At 43.8% G+C, this 15,421-nt stretch overlaps 1 protein-coding gene across 1 annotated transcript in view; it reads left to right on the forward strand.

Moving 5' to 3' along the window:
- WWC2 (WW and C2 domain containing 2) overlaps positions 1-15,421 on the forward strand; it is an 851,690-nt gene that overhangs the window by 813,984 nt on the left and 22,285 nt on the right. The window contains exon 22 of the mRNA XM_085641882.1: positions 8,253-8,380. Coding sequence (XP_085498008.1) covers positions 8,253-8,380 — 128 coding nt within the window. The remainder of the gene's footprint in view (positions 1-8,252; positions 8,381-15,421) is intronic.

A 15,421-nucleotide genomic window follows, 5' to 3' on the forward strand; every position in this document is an offset into this window, starting at 1 on the left:
TGAGATAGGCAATTTTCATGTCGCCTCACTACGTTGTGAGCCCTTGCCTGTCGCGGATACTTGGGCCTCCCACGCGAGTGAGGCACCGTTTTTATCGGGAGACCCTGGGGAATGCTGGGTGGTAGGAAATTTGTGTCAGCCCGGTGATGCCACAACTTTCCCACACAAAAATATGTGAAAAAGGTGATTTTTTTTCATCTAAAATTGAGGTTTGCAGGCCATTCTGGGTAAAGAAACGTTGGGGGAACCACGCAAACCATACTTCCCTGGAATCCCCATGGTGTCTAGTTTACAGAAATGTGTGGGTTTAGTAGGTTTCCCTAGGTGCCGGCAGAGCTAGGGTTAAAAAACTACAGCTAGGCACTTTGCCAAAAAAAGTTCATTTTTCACTGCGAAATTGAGGTGTGTCCACGATGCGTTTTGCGCCGTTAACTGTCGCGGGCACTAGGCCGACCCACACAAGTGAGGTACCATTTTTCTCGAAAGACTTTGGGGAACACTGGGTGGGTGGAAATTTGGGGATCCAAGTAGATTCCAGAACTTTCCACCACTGAAATATGGGGAAAATGTGTTTTTTTGGCAATTTTTGAGGTTTGCAAGGGTTTCTGGGTAACAGAACCTGGAGGGACGCAGTCAAGTCACCCCATCCTGGATTCCCCTGGGTGTCTAGTTTTCAAAAATGTATAGGCTTGCTAGGTTTCCCTAGGTGCCGGCAGAGCTATGGTTCAAAAACTACAGCTAGGCACTTTGCCAAAAAAGGGTCATTTTTTACTGTGAAATTGAGGTGTGTCCACGTTATGTTTTGCGCCATTTCCTGTCGCGCGCACTAGGCCGACCCACACAAGTAAGGTACCATTTTTCTCAGAAGACTTTGGGGAACGCGGGGTGTTCGGAAATGTGTGGATTCATGCAGATTCCAGAACTTTCCACCAGAGAAATGTGGGGAAAATGTGTTTTTTTGTGGCAATTTTTTAGGTTTGCAAGGGATTCTGGGTAACAGAACCTGGTGGGAGGCAGTCAAGTCACCCCATTCTGGATTCCCCTGGGTGTCTAGTTTTCAAAAATGTATAGGTTTGCTAGGTTTCCCTAGGTGCCGGCAGAGCTAGGGTTAAAAAACTACAGCAAGGCACTTTGCTAAAAAAGGGTAATTTTGCTTTGTGAAAATGTGGTGTGTTCACGTTGGGTTTTGAGCCATTTCCTGTCGTGGGCACTATGCCTACCCCTACAATTTTTATCGGGAGACTTAGGGTAATTCAGATTTGTAAAGGAACTGTTATTACCTATTGACTTTCGATGCATTTCTGCCTTCCAAATGAAAGACATTGTGTAAAAAAGAAGTCATTCTAAAAAATGACTGATAATTCTCATGCTAGTATGAGTATTCCCAAATTCGGAAATGTGCAAATATCTACTGCTTCTAAACTCTATATTTTGTTCCCATTTCAGAAATACATAGGTGTCTTTCATACCGATTTTTCCATGTACACATTTTTACAGAATAATTACTATATAACCGGTACATAATAAAAAACCATTGCAAGTTGCTGCTCAGTTATTGGCTCTGGGTTCATCGGGTTCTTGGTGAACCTACAAGTCCTATATATCCCCACAACCAGTAATGTCCAGTGAATGTAATGGTATATTGCTTTCAAAGAGCTGTCATAATTAGAAGAAGTTACAGGTGAAAACGTTGACACAAAAGGCGCTTTTTTTCAACAAATTTTCAATTTATCCTATATTTAACTGTTAGTTTCTATAAAGAAACCTTGATGGATCTACACAAATGACCCCTTGCTGAATTCAGAATTTTGTCTACTTCTCTAAAATGTATAGCTTTCCAGGATCCATTATTGCTTTTGTACCCATTTCTACCATTAACTGGAAGGAGGTCGAAAGCACACACAATAGCAAAAATAGGCTATGTCCCAGAAAAATGCCAAAACTGTGTAAAAAATGTTGGGTTTCTGACAAAAGTCTGGTATCCCCTAAAAGCTGTGAAAATGGTGATTTCAGCCCCATAAACCCTTTTTTGATAACACTTGAAGGGAAAATCCCATATGCTTTCATTTGCAGCCCGTTTTACCCATTTTCCCAAAAAAAACTAAATTTTGCTGTATTTTGGCTCATTTCCGTGACCCCTCCAGGGAATCCACAAACCCTGAGTACCTTCAGAATCCCCATGATGTTGGAAGAAAGGGACGCAAATTTGGCGTGGATACCTTACGTGTTCAAAAAGTTACAGGGGCCTCAGCGCGCACTACCCCAAATAGCCAAAAAAGGGCGTGGCACAGGAGGGGGAAAAGGCCTGGCAGCAAAGGGGTTAACCAAAGGCGAGACCTATTGCTTGTTTTAACCCTGCTGTGACTTTTGATTTCATGGCTGTCAGCCCAAAGGCTGCTGGGAAGGCGCCTAATGACCTGGTCAGGAAAAGAATTGGGCTCAGCCGGATCTGAGTGGGGCTGGGCGACTAGGCAGCACCCAGGCCCAGTATCCGATGCTTACATTGCAGAGCACGGCCTTCCACGGGGTGGGAGCGTTGCTGAAATAACAAGAATGGCGTTTGGTTTATATCAGTAGCGGAGCGCTTCTCCCTGAGCATTCCCAGCCCCTCCTGTCCGCATCACTGTCTGATGGCAGCTCCAGTGCCCCCCCCCCCCTTATCGGGAGGAGGGGGAAATACCTTCCTTCCTGAAATCCGGACCAAGTCACGAAGATTTCCAACCGAGGGCAGGGATTTGTCTTTTTATGACTTCTTGTTATCATAAGAGAAAAAACAACAACCTTACCAAATGAAACTTAACATGCGTTCCTGACTAACAGACTTTGGAGGTGATATTAAAGAAAAGAGCAAATGGTGACGCGTGTAGTCTTTTTAAATAAATAATGCAAACGTTCTAACCTCACTGGTTAATTTGAAGTATCCTGAGCACAATTACGAGGCTCAAGAAAGATACAAAAACTCTGCAACGGTTTGACTGACACAATGTGTATGTACTGTACAGAGATCTTTGTAGATTGCCTCCTCTTTTCGGGATTCGATTCACTGAATGCCAAGGTGTAGATCTCGAAAATCCACATGAGGCGTACATTTCCAGCCCAACCACGTTCCTGCTCTCCACTAATGAAGCCTGCAGGCCATCAGCAGTACAGACAGTCCACGGCAATCAGTGCGGTAGAAATGTGCAATGAGGTATTTTTTAATCTCCACCTGGAAAGTCTGAGGTTGTTTCGCCACATTGAAAATGAGGGACCGTTTACAGCTTTCACAAGTGTGATAAGCCGCTGGATACGTCAGTGAATAATCACTTTTATGATTTTGTTGGTGTTCACAACCTTTTACAGTGGTCACCACCTTCCACTGAGAACCTCCTCCTTTAAGACAACATAAAGACTGCAGAATGTCCACAAAAAGGCCATATTTCCCTCAAAGAACCTGAGTCTAGAGCCCAATGCTTTGCCCCAGCACTTTTTTTGTTTTGCCTAACAAAGAGCACAAACTATCTGGTTGCAAAAGACCTTTTGTGGGCTTAGCAAAAACTTACAGTAGGCTTACAACCCACCCATTGTTTAGCACTGGTTAGCTTTGATAGAGCACTCTACACCTGCAAGTACACGCTGTATGGACCACGAGCACCCTTCACCTGCCGGTCCACGCTGTATGAACCAGCTCCAGTGTCCGTGCCCGTAATGGTCCATCAAACGCATCTAATGTAGCAAAAGACAAGTGCAAAAAAGCACGATTTAGAAATTGCTAACAATCACCGCCCGTCCGCCGGAAACCATGTTCAGGGGATGCGGTGATGCATTTTATTTGACCAATCGGATCTCAACAAAAAAGCGAGTACGTTTCAATGAACTCTGTGAAACAGACATGGCAGGCGCACTGACGCATAAATGATATACAGGCAGCAAGCGGTGTTTCAAATTGGAGTCCATTTCGAAAACTGTATCCCTTCCACCCGAGTGGCTTTCAAAACTGTAATAGTTGTCTGTCTGCACCCTAAAACCAAGCCCCTGTCAAGCTGATAGCAAGTCCTTTGTTAAATGATAACTGTTTTGAGCGCTTCAAACCGCACATTCTAAGAGCTCCAGATAATAGATGTTAGAGTGCTCTGTTTAATGTGCCTCTGTGATAACCTGCACCTTAGCTGCTTCTGGGAAATGAAACTCAGATGGTGGCGAGTTTAACTAGCAGTTACGCGCCTTACACCTACCTGTCTGTAACAGGTACACAGATGTACACAACCGGGCAGTGTAACAAGTCGACGCGCTAATGAACGATGTCGTATTGAGGCAATAGCAAATAGCAAGTAGAGAACTCACAGCTCTGGGTAAAGACAGCATAGCAGGAGCCCCTACATTGCCCACAGGAGGGAGGGACCTACTTGTGCAGGACAGAATGCCCTTAAATCCTACAATGGAACTGATTCTCAGAAGCAGCCTCTCCCCTGAGACGCCTGGCGCACTACACACACACACACACACACACAAACACAACAGGTGCCAGGATAGGATGGGATCTGTCTATAGGAGTTGAAGCAACTGGAATATTTACAAATGGGAAAGGCATAATGTTAATAATGTGCGCTGCCAACAGCAGTTAGTGGCGCGAAGATCATGCACCACTTGGGCCACTTATACCAAAGATTGCTGAGGGATTGTGCTGTCCGTACCCAAAGAGTGCGTTCCTGATCTCTAACATGCACTGTTACTCTGAATCCCCTCCCCACTCTGGAATAGGGAAATGGAAAGTGCACGAAGAAAACACACACATCTGGATGTGCTACTTTGACCTGGCCGGGGACAAGTTGCGACTTTAGAACCAAAAAAACAAAGCATGTCAGAAACGTAAATTACAAAAAACTAATGGAAAAATAACGACAGTGGAAAGAGAACTTTCTACACGAGGGAAGTTTAAAGTCATGATCTTAATAGAACATACCTGTCCGCTGCCTCCAGTTGCTTGGTGCGCTCCCCGGCACCATGCCTTATCCTTGCCCATCGGGCCGGGTCTCAGAGACCTGCTGATAATGCACTCCTTCATCTCGAGGGACAGCAGCCGGTCCTTGTACATCCACTTCTGCATCTTCTGCACCGTCACCCCAGAGGCCCGGAGGGGGCCATCAGGCCGGCTGCCCATCACTGAGGAGCTGTGATCTGGGTCTCCAAGCCCCCCCAGCCACTTTTTGTCCGCACGTGATGGATGGCCAGCCCCGTTTGCTGCACGCCCCCAGCGCACTGCCTGCTCCTCGGCAGATGGACACTGGGAGACACTGTGTCCAGTCTGAGAGCTGGGCCGTTGTATGCATTGCCACACATAAAGTTGTGCCTCGGGAATCCGAATGGAGAGCAGGGGAGGCATCCCCCAACCCCATGCTCTTTTCGGGGCTCCGTGCTACAACATGTATCTGTCGTTTTTTTAAAGATAGCCTGCCAAGCGCATTACTGACGAGGCAGCAAATACCACTTGATGACACCAAATGCTGTATGTATGTGCCCCTTACCGTAAAAATTAAAAAGTCTCTGAGCAGCATCGTTTGTGCGGGAGTAGGACATTTGCAACACATGCCAGTCTTAAAAGCGCGGTCCCGAAAGCGAAAGAGGATCGCGCCGGAGCTTGTCTTTATGGGGCCATGTGTTTGAAACACATGGCCCCATAAAGATAAGAAACCTTTCGTGATGGGAGGAAAGCAGAGGAGCCCCCCCAAGTGGTCCGTCTGAAAAAGCCAAAAGTACACAACATTAAAAGCTCTTTTCCAATGGCTGGACACAGTTTAGCATAAACGGTGACGCCAGTCAATGGGAAAGAGGGGCGGGGCTTGAAGCCCTATACTGAAAGTCCTCCAAAACATTAAATCTCGCTAAGTGAGCTGCGCATGTGTGCAGCCACGCCAGCCGAGACCTAATGACTGCTGGTTCGGATTTAGGAATGTGCATCGAAATATTATACATGAATCACATTACTTTAATGAGCATAGCGGTTTGTAAACTATGTTTCTATCAGCAATTGCTATAAAATTTAGCCATCCTACTGCACCTGTTTAGGTGTTACGGTATTTCACTTTGCAGAAAAGATGGATGTGTATCATATGCTTTTTCCTTGATCATCGCACAATTATTTTTAGGAGAATTCATGGAGTGTTGGACATGGCGACATTTTGGTTTGTGCAAGCGTGCACAGGAATGTACGTACTTGAACAGGGGCGTGTAGCTTTGTTGTTTTAGTTAAGGGTAGTATGCAGGCTAATTTTCTACAATATCTGTTTCCTACCAGACTGCATGCTTGTGTTTTGTGGGCGCCATTATTGTCAAAGCTCCATTTTCATTGTGTGCACAAGAGTCAGTCCTACAGAGTAGAGTTGTCATGAACAGAAATGGACAATTATAAACACGCCACATCAAACATAAACGGTCACAGCCAGGGTGCATATATGCCTGCTGACTCTTTCTTTTACCATGAGTAGGCATTCCAATAAAACATTTCTCTAAATGAAAACCAGGCAATAAACACATTGGCTAACATTGTGGAAAATGAGAGCTGCTTGGGCACAAGCACTCAGTAAGATGTCAGGTGTGATGTTTTCTGTTAAGGTTAAACATGCTGCACTTTGAGCCAACTAATAACATTTTCATCTAATGTAGAAGCATTTGAATAGCCACTCTCAATACATAGACATTAGCGCAAGATCCTCCTTCACTACTGCTGTTAATCTCCCCCTCACTTACAGGAGTAGACAGATTTAACCCCAGGCCCAGGCACAAGATGCACTGCCTCCCAGCAAGAAAGGCATGCATGCCTGTGCTTACCTCAGCTGCCCCTCGATTTGGCACCTGCATTCATGCTCCAGAGACAGTAGGAGGCAGGGAGCCCTCCTGCACCCTTCTGGCATGGGCGGATTCTGATTGCAGGTCATGTTGAGCTGAACTCCTAATGGAAGTTGTAGCCTACTGGTGTTGGTGAAAGCAGATTTGAACGCACTGTTCCCACTGCACAACTCAAACACTCCTCCAGGATCGACACCCATGCTGCTGCCAAGTTGCATGCAGAGATGTAGGCTCAGCAGCATCTGCAGTGCCTGTGCATGCTCTGCAGTACTGTCCAGTCAGCTGCTCCCAGTACAGCTGCCCAGTGTTCAAGGTGTTTTGGGGTATGGACTGCAGGGAAACAGCAGTAACAATGAAGAACAAAAGTATCAATAGCAATGAAGAACAATGTGGCTCACTTCTATGTAAATATTTAAGCGATAATCGCATCCTACACATTTTCATTTAAATGTTGTACCAGTTGCAGAAATAACAAAAATCAAACAGCTTTTCAGTTTAATAAGGGGCCAAGGTAGCGCATAGCTGTGAGTAAACATTCCCCTAGTTAAGTTCTCACCCATCCTCTGTTTACAGTAAATTAGCACACAGATACTCATGGATCCATGCATATAATGGAAAGCACATGAATGCATACTATACTGCGGGAGCCTACCTTAATTATATCCATTGAAAGATGGCTGCCACAAATTCTCGTACATCAGCAGTGGCTATCTTTGAGTGGATTTGTTAAAACATAAGAACATTAATTAAAAGGTGCTTGTCATGCATGTATGCAGACACAGCCGTCTTGGAATGATTTAAAATAAATGTAAGGTGGCCACTTGATACACCATTGTGCAGCACTCCTACCATGAGTGAATTGGCAGTGCAAGAGGGATTGTGTGAGGGGAGATATTTTTCAGTGGAGAAAAGGGTTGGATTGAAGGATGTCTGACATTAGCAGTGGAAGAACACCTGCAATCCAGTCAGAACACAGACAGAAATGCAACTTAGGCAGGATAAACACAAGAATAGGGACAAAAGATGTCCAATCACTAGCCATCTAATCAAGAACAAAGAACTGACACAAAGCCCACCCTATGTATTGGATTGCTCACAATAGGTCTTCACCAACAGACACCTAGAGCTGTCTGTTGATGAGACCCAAAAAACACAAAACTCAATGGAGCTCAAGGTGTAGTGCCATCTCCAGCCAAAAATAAAAGCAGCCCATAAATCGCCAGCGTATTTTTTTTTTATGAAAATGAGGGTCATTACATTAGTTTGGTTACACTTGAGATTAGATTATATACTTTGATTTTGAATATTTATAGTAACAGTCTCTTGTTTATTATGTTTGTGTGATTATTCATTTTATTTATGAACTGTTGTGTATATATTAGCCAGGGTCAGTTGTAAACCTTTAAGTGATTATCCTTTTTTTCTAGGCTGAACAATCTAAGGAACAACAGAAACAGGGTGCAAATGCTAAGAAATTGATGCAGAAGGCCTCAAAAGATGTTTGCCGGTTACGGGAGCAGAGCCAAAAAGTCCCAGTGCAAGTGCAGTTTTTCAGGTCTGTAATTGTATACCAGATTCGGTTAAGACCTTCTTTGTGATTTAATATTGGAGCCTTTTGACAAGGATGTCACATGGAAAGCTGGCTAGAGACTTTGACTAATCCCAACCAGTTATGAATCACAAAGGCAAATACATGTCTATAGCTCCACCTTAGGAACAGTGCAATTTCTTTAAAAACATTTGTTACTGTGATTATGAGAAATTGGATTGGTGGTTCATTCGGTTACGAGCCCTGGTCAAGCACTGGCCACAGTCCCTGGCAGGGTGAACCACAAAAAGTCATTAAATTACCCTGTGCTTAACCATGGGTAACGTGGCAGAAAAAGCAGTCAGGCTAAGCTTGGAGGCAATGGGTAAAGTATGTATGTAGAACACAATCAATAATTAAGTGAAAACACAACCCAAGAAAATTCCCAAGCCAATTTAGAAAAATTAAGTACACTCTAATAAATTATTTGACACCAAAACAACAAAAATACAATAAGTAGAACCAGAATTATGAATTTAAAAAGTTTTTAGTAAAAACTAGCATCTAAAGGACCAAATACCAACTGCAGACATATAGTCGCGCAAGACATGGTCAAAGTTGAAAGTTCAGGCTGACCGCAATGGCGTGCAGTTTCGATAAAAGCAGTGGATTTGGCCTAGTTAGCACTTACCTCCAGACTTAAAAAAATTCTTGAAGAAAATGTGCTGGGAAGGTAAAGTTTAGTGGGGCAAGGCTGCAGGAGGTGTCCAAGGACGAACCTTCGTCATCAGATGGCCTTGGGTCGAAGCGACTGTAAAGATTTCCATGTTCGCTTAGCTGAAATGGAAGTCGAAAACCTCCAGCGGGACAAGGCAGAGAGCTGTAGCTGAAGACAGTTCCACATGGTCGAATACTCCTTTAGCAAAAAACTGCTGTAAAGGATGTGCTAAAGCAGAGAAGAACGTAGCGGGAGAAGCCGCAAACTTAATTCGACCGGCGATGCACATCAGGTAGGTAGGTGAGCAGGTTGGTCCCAGTCTCCTGATAGTTCTAAGATAATCTTTGGGGCAAACTTTGTCTAAGTTCCTCAGTTTTGGTTTGTGGTCATATGGGCACCTTTAGTACTACAGCCAAGGGTCCAAACTGGTTGGACACCTCTTGGGGGCCCAGGAACCACTCAGGTTGGGTTCAGGTGTGGGTTCAAGATGGTGTGGCCTTTTCTATACCTGTGATTCTTAACTGGAGGCCAGCAAACTAGCCCATGGACCTCTGGCAATCCTAAGTGCATGTGAAGATGCAGGTCTCAACAGCAGGTCTGGCCTCTGAGGGTTCAAGGCAGGCTCCAGGCAGCAAAGCAGTCCTTCCAGATAGAGAAGCAGTCTGGCGGAGTGCAGCGCAGGTCACAGCAGCAGGCAGTCCTCTAAAAGTACTTACACAGGTCTATAGTAAAGTGAAGGTTGGGTCTGAACGTCCTATTTTTATTCTCTGGTGCCTTCTTCAGAAAGATGGGAGAAGCTTCTAGAAAGGCTGTTTAAAGTGAATGGAATTTCTTGCCTCCACTGCCCTGGCTCCAAGTTAGCTACAGTGACAATACAGGGTCTTTAGGCCCTTTGTGTGAAGGCAGAGCACAGGTTATTCAAATGTGAGAGGGGCTATGCTCAGCTCTGCATCCCATCCTGCCAGCAGATGGCCCATTGAGGCACACCATATCCCTTTATTGTGTGACTGTCTGGGAGGAATCAACAACGTCTAACTGTCAGCTACACCCAGTCTTGTAACCCAAGACAGGCTGCAGGCACAAAGGGCAGGAAAATGCCAACTTTCTAAAAGAGTGAAATGCTAAGACAAAAAGTCACAGCCTCCAAGTGCACTATGCTGGGATACTCCTAAGAAGTATATCACCTATTACTCTGAGTGATCAGATATAGCAGGTAAGTACATGTACAATTAATCTTGTGAACAATCAAAATTTACAAACTGAAACAACAAGCAAAGATAAAAAAGGTTGGCTCAAAACATGACTTCTTTTAATGAGCAAACTTGATGAGTCTCTGTGGAGACCTCCAGTTAATGATGCAGGGTAACAATAGCAAGCTTCCTTCAGCATGTAGAAGAGTCCCAATGCATTTCGGGCATAAAGCTCTACCCTTCATCAGGGGAATCTACAATTAAGTAAACACAAATATTTGCCAAACTTCAATAATAGTACGAACATAGAGAGCACAGGTGCAATGACAACAGGATTATGAATGTAAATATTCAAAAGAAAGGAAAAACTTCACAAATCTAAAAAATATGCATTAGGTCAAGTGTGGCACTACACAAATGAAGTCACTAGCATGTAAAAAAGAAGAACAAGAATGGAATAGATGCGATCTTGCACCTGGTCCACCCAGACTTGAATCTAAACTGGAAAAACAGCACAAGCCTTTCTCTCATGAATAGAAACTTCATGCCTGCAATAAGATGAACAGTACAAGCTTTTCTCTCGTAAATAGACACTTCATGCCTGCAATAAGATGAATAGTGCACTAACCTGTGTCACAAAAGTGCTCTGGGATGTAAATCCCAGTCTTCAAATATCATGCAGTGTGTGTAAAGCATGCTTGGTCAGTGTAAAACATTACCTGGAAGCTCTAAGGTGCCGCGCATAAAGTAAGTATTTCAAGTGTGTCCCTTCAACGCTATAACGAAAGGAACTGGTATTAGCTGACACGTGCATGTTGATGTGAGAGGAGCCAATGGCAGTGCTAGCAAAATAGGAGGAAACTCACCAGTATAAATCAGGCCACGAGACCTGCAGTCTCCCAGTCAAATCGAACTAATCAAATAGTAGTCTAAACAAAAAAAGGTGAGGAGTAACAAAACGATCTGGTTCTGCTCTCACGGCTTACTGAAAGATATATATATATATATATATATATAGCGAGTCAGGTCACTGCGTTTCTTACCGGCATCAATGTGAGTTATGCCGTGATCATCACCAAACATCAACATCGCTTAGCACGGTGCTTCAAAAAAACACGATTGTTTCCCAAGCGTGCCTCAAGTGAATTTAAACGCCCGTGCGTTACCCGGAAGTAGTTAAACCTAAAAGGTATCTTGCAAGAAGTGTTCCAGTGTGCCTCAATAAAGTTTCACAAAAGAAAAAAGTGTAAGCAACGCAAGTAGTTTAAAAGAAAGGACAGACAGACAACTGTGCGAGAAAACAATATTCAAGTCTGAACAAAGTGACAAAATAATAGTAGTTTGATGCTAGATCGCATTCAAGCTAAATCAGCTTAACAAAACGAATGAATTTATAAAATAGAATGGAAAATGTATCTTCCTTACTTGACACATAGGTTAACAGTTTCATTTGTGCTCAAAGTCAGTTATAGACATGAAGGCGTATATGTTTGAATCAGTGAATGTCATTAGATGAGAGACAGAAAAATATGATTTACACTCTTCAAACAAACATCAAGCTCACATGAAGCTCACATGAAGCTTACATCAAGTCGAAAATATTACCCTGTCAGTGCAGGACCATAAAATCAAGTAAACAATGCATGAATAGGTATGTTACTACATGACATGGTGGCTGAGTGTCAATGTTCCATAAACGACATAATAAGACAATATGCAGCAAACCTTTCAACTAATGACTGACAATTTAAATGAGGTTGTAGCATGAATAGCGTCCCATGACTTTGAAATACAGTCCTTCTGTTGAATGCCTAACTGTTGATTAATACCTGAGTAGAATTATTACCTTTCAAACGGGTAGAAAAACATATAGAGACATGCTGAGTTATACCTAATGCAAGACCAAAGTGAATGTGGTTACTTCTTAAATGGAGGGTCAAAGAAAGCAAGAGAATTCAAGTGTTCGAGGCATATGAGCTGTAGATCACACACTAGCATAGTAGATCGCCATCTGGAGTTGGGCTCGGATGCTTGCACAGGTAAAAAAAAATTGATTATATTATTGGGATTCCAACCTCTCTACTCCTTAATAGAATCATTCCCCTGTTTTTTATAACTCCTAGGCATGATGGCATCTTGCATCTTCATTGTGCCTTATGCAAGACTTCAAATGCGTCCCTTACAGGAATGTCTAGCACGTCAGTGGAACCAGGCTCAAGGACAACTTACAGATCTGGTGATGGTGGACAGCCGCACACCTCACTCTCTACAGTGGTGGAACATAAACTTGTCCAAAGGGCGACCGTTCCTTGAGCCTCTTCCACAGATAGTGCTGACGACAGACGCATCACTCACAGGATAGGGAGCCCATCTCCTTGGACACACAACTCAGGGCAAATTGAACACTCAACAAAAAGTGCTACATATCAATCACCTAGAACTGCTGGCAATATTCCTAGCACTAAAATCCTTCCAACTACATGTACAGAACAAGGCTGTCCTCATCCGGACGGACAACATGACAGCCATGTATTACATACAAAAACAAGGAGGCACACATTCGCTGCAGCTGTCCCAGCTCGCACAGAACATTTGGAGATGGGCCATTCCTCACAACATATACCTACTTGCAGAACACCTTCCAGGAGTTCACAATCAGATTGCGGATCTGATAAGTCGACAGACACAACAGATTCATGAGTGGGAAGTACATCCCCAAGTTCTACTGCCCTTTTTCCAAATGTGGGGCCAACCAGACTTAGATCTGTTCACCACACAAGAAAACGCAAAATGCCCAACCTTCGCCGCCAGGTTTCCGCACCCGGAGTCAAAAGGCAATGCGATATGGATGAACTGGTCAAGCAGATTTGCGTACGCTTTTCCGCCTCTCCCACTCATTCCACTAGTGGTACGCAAGCTCAGGCAACAATCTCTCAAACTGATCCTAGTAGCTCCCACATGGGCACGCCAACCGTGGTTCACAACACTACTGGAACTCTCATTAGTTCCACACCAAAAACTACATCTCTCCCCATCCTTAATAATCCAGAACCATGGAGACATCAGACATCCAGATCCAAATCAACTAAATCTAGCGATCTGGCTCCTGAAGTCCTAGAGTTTGGTTACCTTAACCTTCCACCGAACTGCATGAACATTCTCAAAGAAGCCAGAAGACCTACTACTAGAGCTTGCTATGCTGCTTTGCAATATACTGCACTAACCATAATATACACCCACTGGAAGCCTCCACCCAGAACATCATTTGCTACTTACTACATTTGCAAAGATGTAACTTAGCATACTCATCCATGCGACTGCATCTAGCAGCACTCGCAGCGTACTTACAAGATCGACAACACTTGTCACTTTTTAGAGTCCCTGCGATCAAAGCCTTCATGGAAGGATTTAAAAGAATTATTCCTCCCAGATTACCACCCTCTCCTTTGTGGAATCTAAACATTGTTCTTACTAGGCTCATGGGACCCCATTTGAACCTCTACATAAATGCGAACTGCAGTTCCTTAAATGGAAAGTAGCTTTCCTTATTGCAATCACATCTCTCAGAAGAGTGAGTGAGATCCAGGCTTTAACCATACAAGAACCAGTCTTACAATTACATCGTAACAAAGTGGTTCTTAGGACAAATCCAAAATTCCTTCCAAAAGTCATATCTCCTTTTCATCTTAACCAGTCAGTGGAGTTACCAGTGTTCTTTCCAAACCCAAACTCTGTAGCAGAGAGAGCTCTTCACACCTTAGATGTTAAAAGAGCCCTTCTTTATTACATTGACAGAAGTAAATCTTTCCGCAAAACAAAACAATTGTTTGTAGCTTTCTCTCCACCACATAAGGGTAACCCCATCTCCAAATCTGGGATTGCAAGGTGGATAGTTAAATGTATCCAAATATGCTACCAAAAAGCTAAACGCACATTAACAGTTCCCCCTAGAGCGCATTCCACACGCAAACTAGGGGCTTCCATGGCATTCTTGGGGAACATTCCCTCAGAGGACATATGTAAGGCAGCCACATGGTCTACAACACACACCTTCACTAAACACTATTGTGTTGACGTAAAAGCAAAGCAACAAGCTTCTGTGGGCCAAGCTGTCCTTAAAACTTTATTTCAAACTACTGCAACCGATACAGGTGACCACCGCTAGGGGAGATACTGCTGTATAGTCTATGATAGTGTGTGATCTGCAGCTCATGTGCCTTGAAACGGGAAATGCTACTTACCAGTATGCATCTGTTCTTGGCATGTAGAGCTGCAGGTCCACACATGCCCACCCACCTCCCCTGGACCTGTATCTGTTCCAGTTCTATCTTACTTAGATGTACACACATGGACATCTCTTTTTCTTCTACTAACTCCATCATTTCCCATCATGGCGAAAAACAATCTAAGGATGGAGTTGATGCCCATGCGCACTATCGTCCAAGGGAGGAGTCACCTATCTCGTGACTAGAAAGACTTCTTCCAAGACAACAACAAGGTGCAAGCATCGGAGTCCAACAGCAGATGGTGATCCACTATGCATGTGTGGATCTGCAGCTCTACATGCCAAGAACAGATGCATACTGGTAAGTAGCATTTCCCTTATCATTGAGCCCTTTGGGCGTTAAGGTGTCCAGGCAACGTATCCAACAGGATTCACACTGTAACAAATGCTTTGACATGTCTCTGTCGACCTGCATCTTCACTGTTCAAGGATGGTAAAACTAAGCTGAGCTATCGTATGGTAATATTCATACCAAAGGACAGCTAGAGGTGTCGTGATGGTTCTGGTCCTTATGCGGCTTTTGTGTTCAGTGATTCGTGTACACAAAGGTCTCTCGGTTTTTCCCACATAGTGTAGTCCACACGGAAAAACTTATCGTGTAGATCACAAAGCAACTGTTTCAATCAGCTGTGAAGTTCAATTTGATCTTTTTGCCAGACCAAGGGTAGGATATATGGTCCCCAGTGAGCACATTATTACAATGTGAGCAATTAAAACATTTGCGCCTGCCTTTGTGTGTAGTTTCGGTATCTGGCGCAGGTTGATTTAGACTCTCCCGTAAATTCTGAGATCGTTTATAGGCGAAAATAGGGGGATTGGTGAATATTCCTCAAAAATCAGATTCAGATTGTAAAAGATCCCAGTGTCTGAGAATC

This window comes from Triturus cristatus, chromosome 2_2 (assembly GCF_964204655.1).
Source record: "Triturus cristatus chromosome 2_2, aTriCri1.1, whole genome shotgun sequence".
NCBI lineage: Eukaryota > Metazoa > Chordata > Amphibia > Caudata > Salamandridae > Triturus > Triturus cristatus.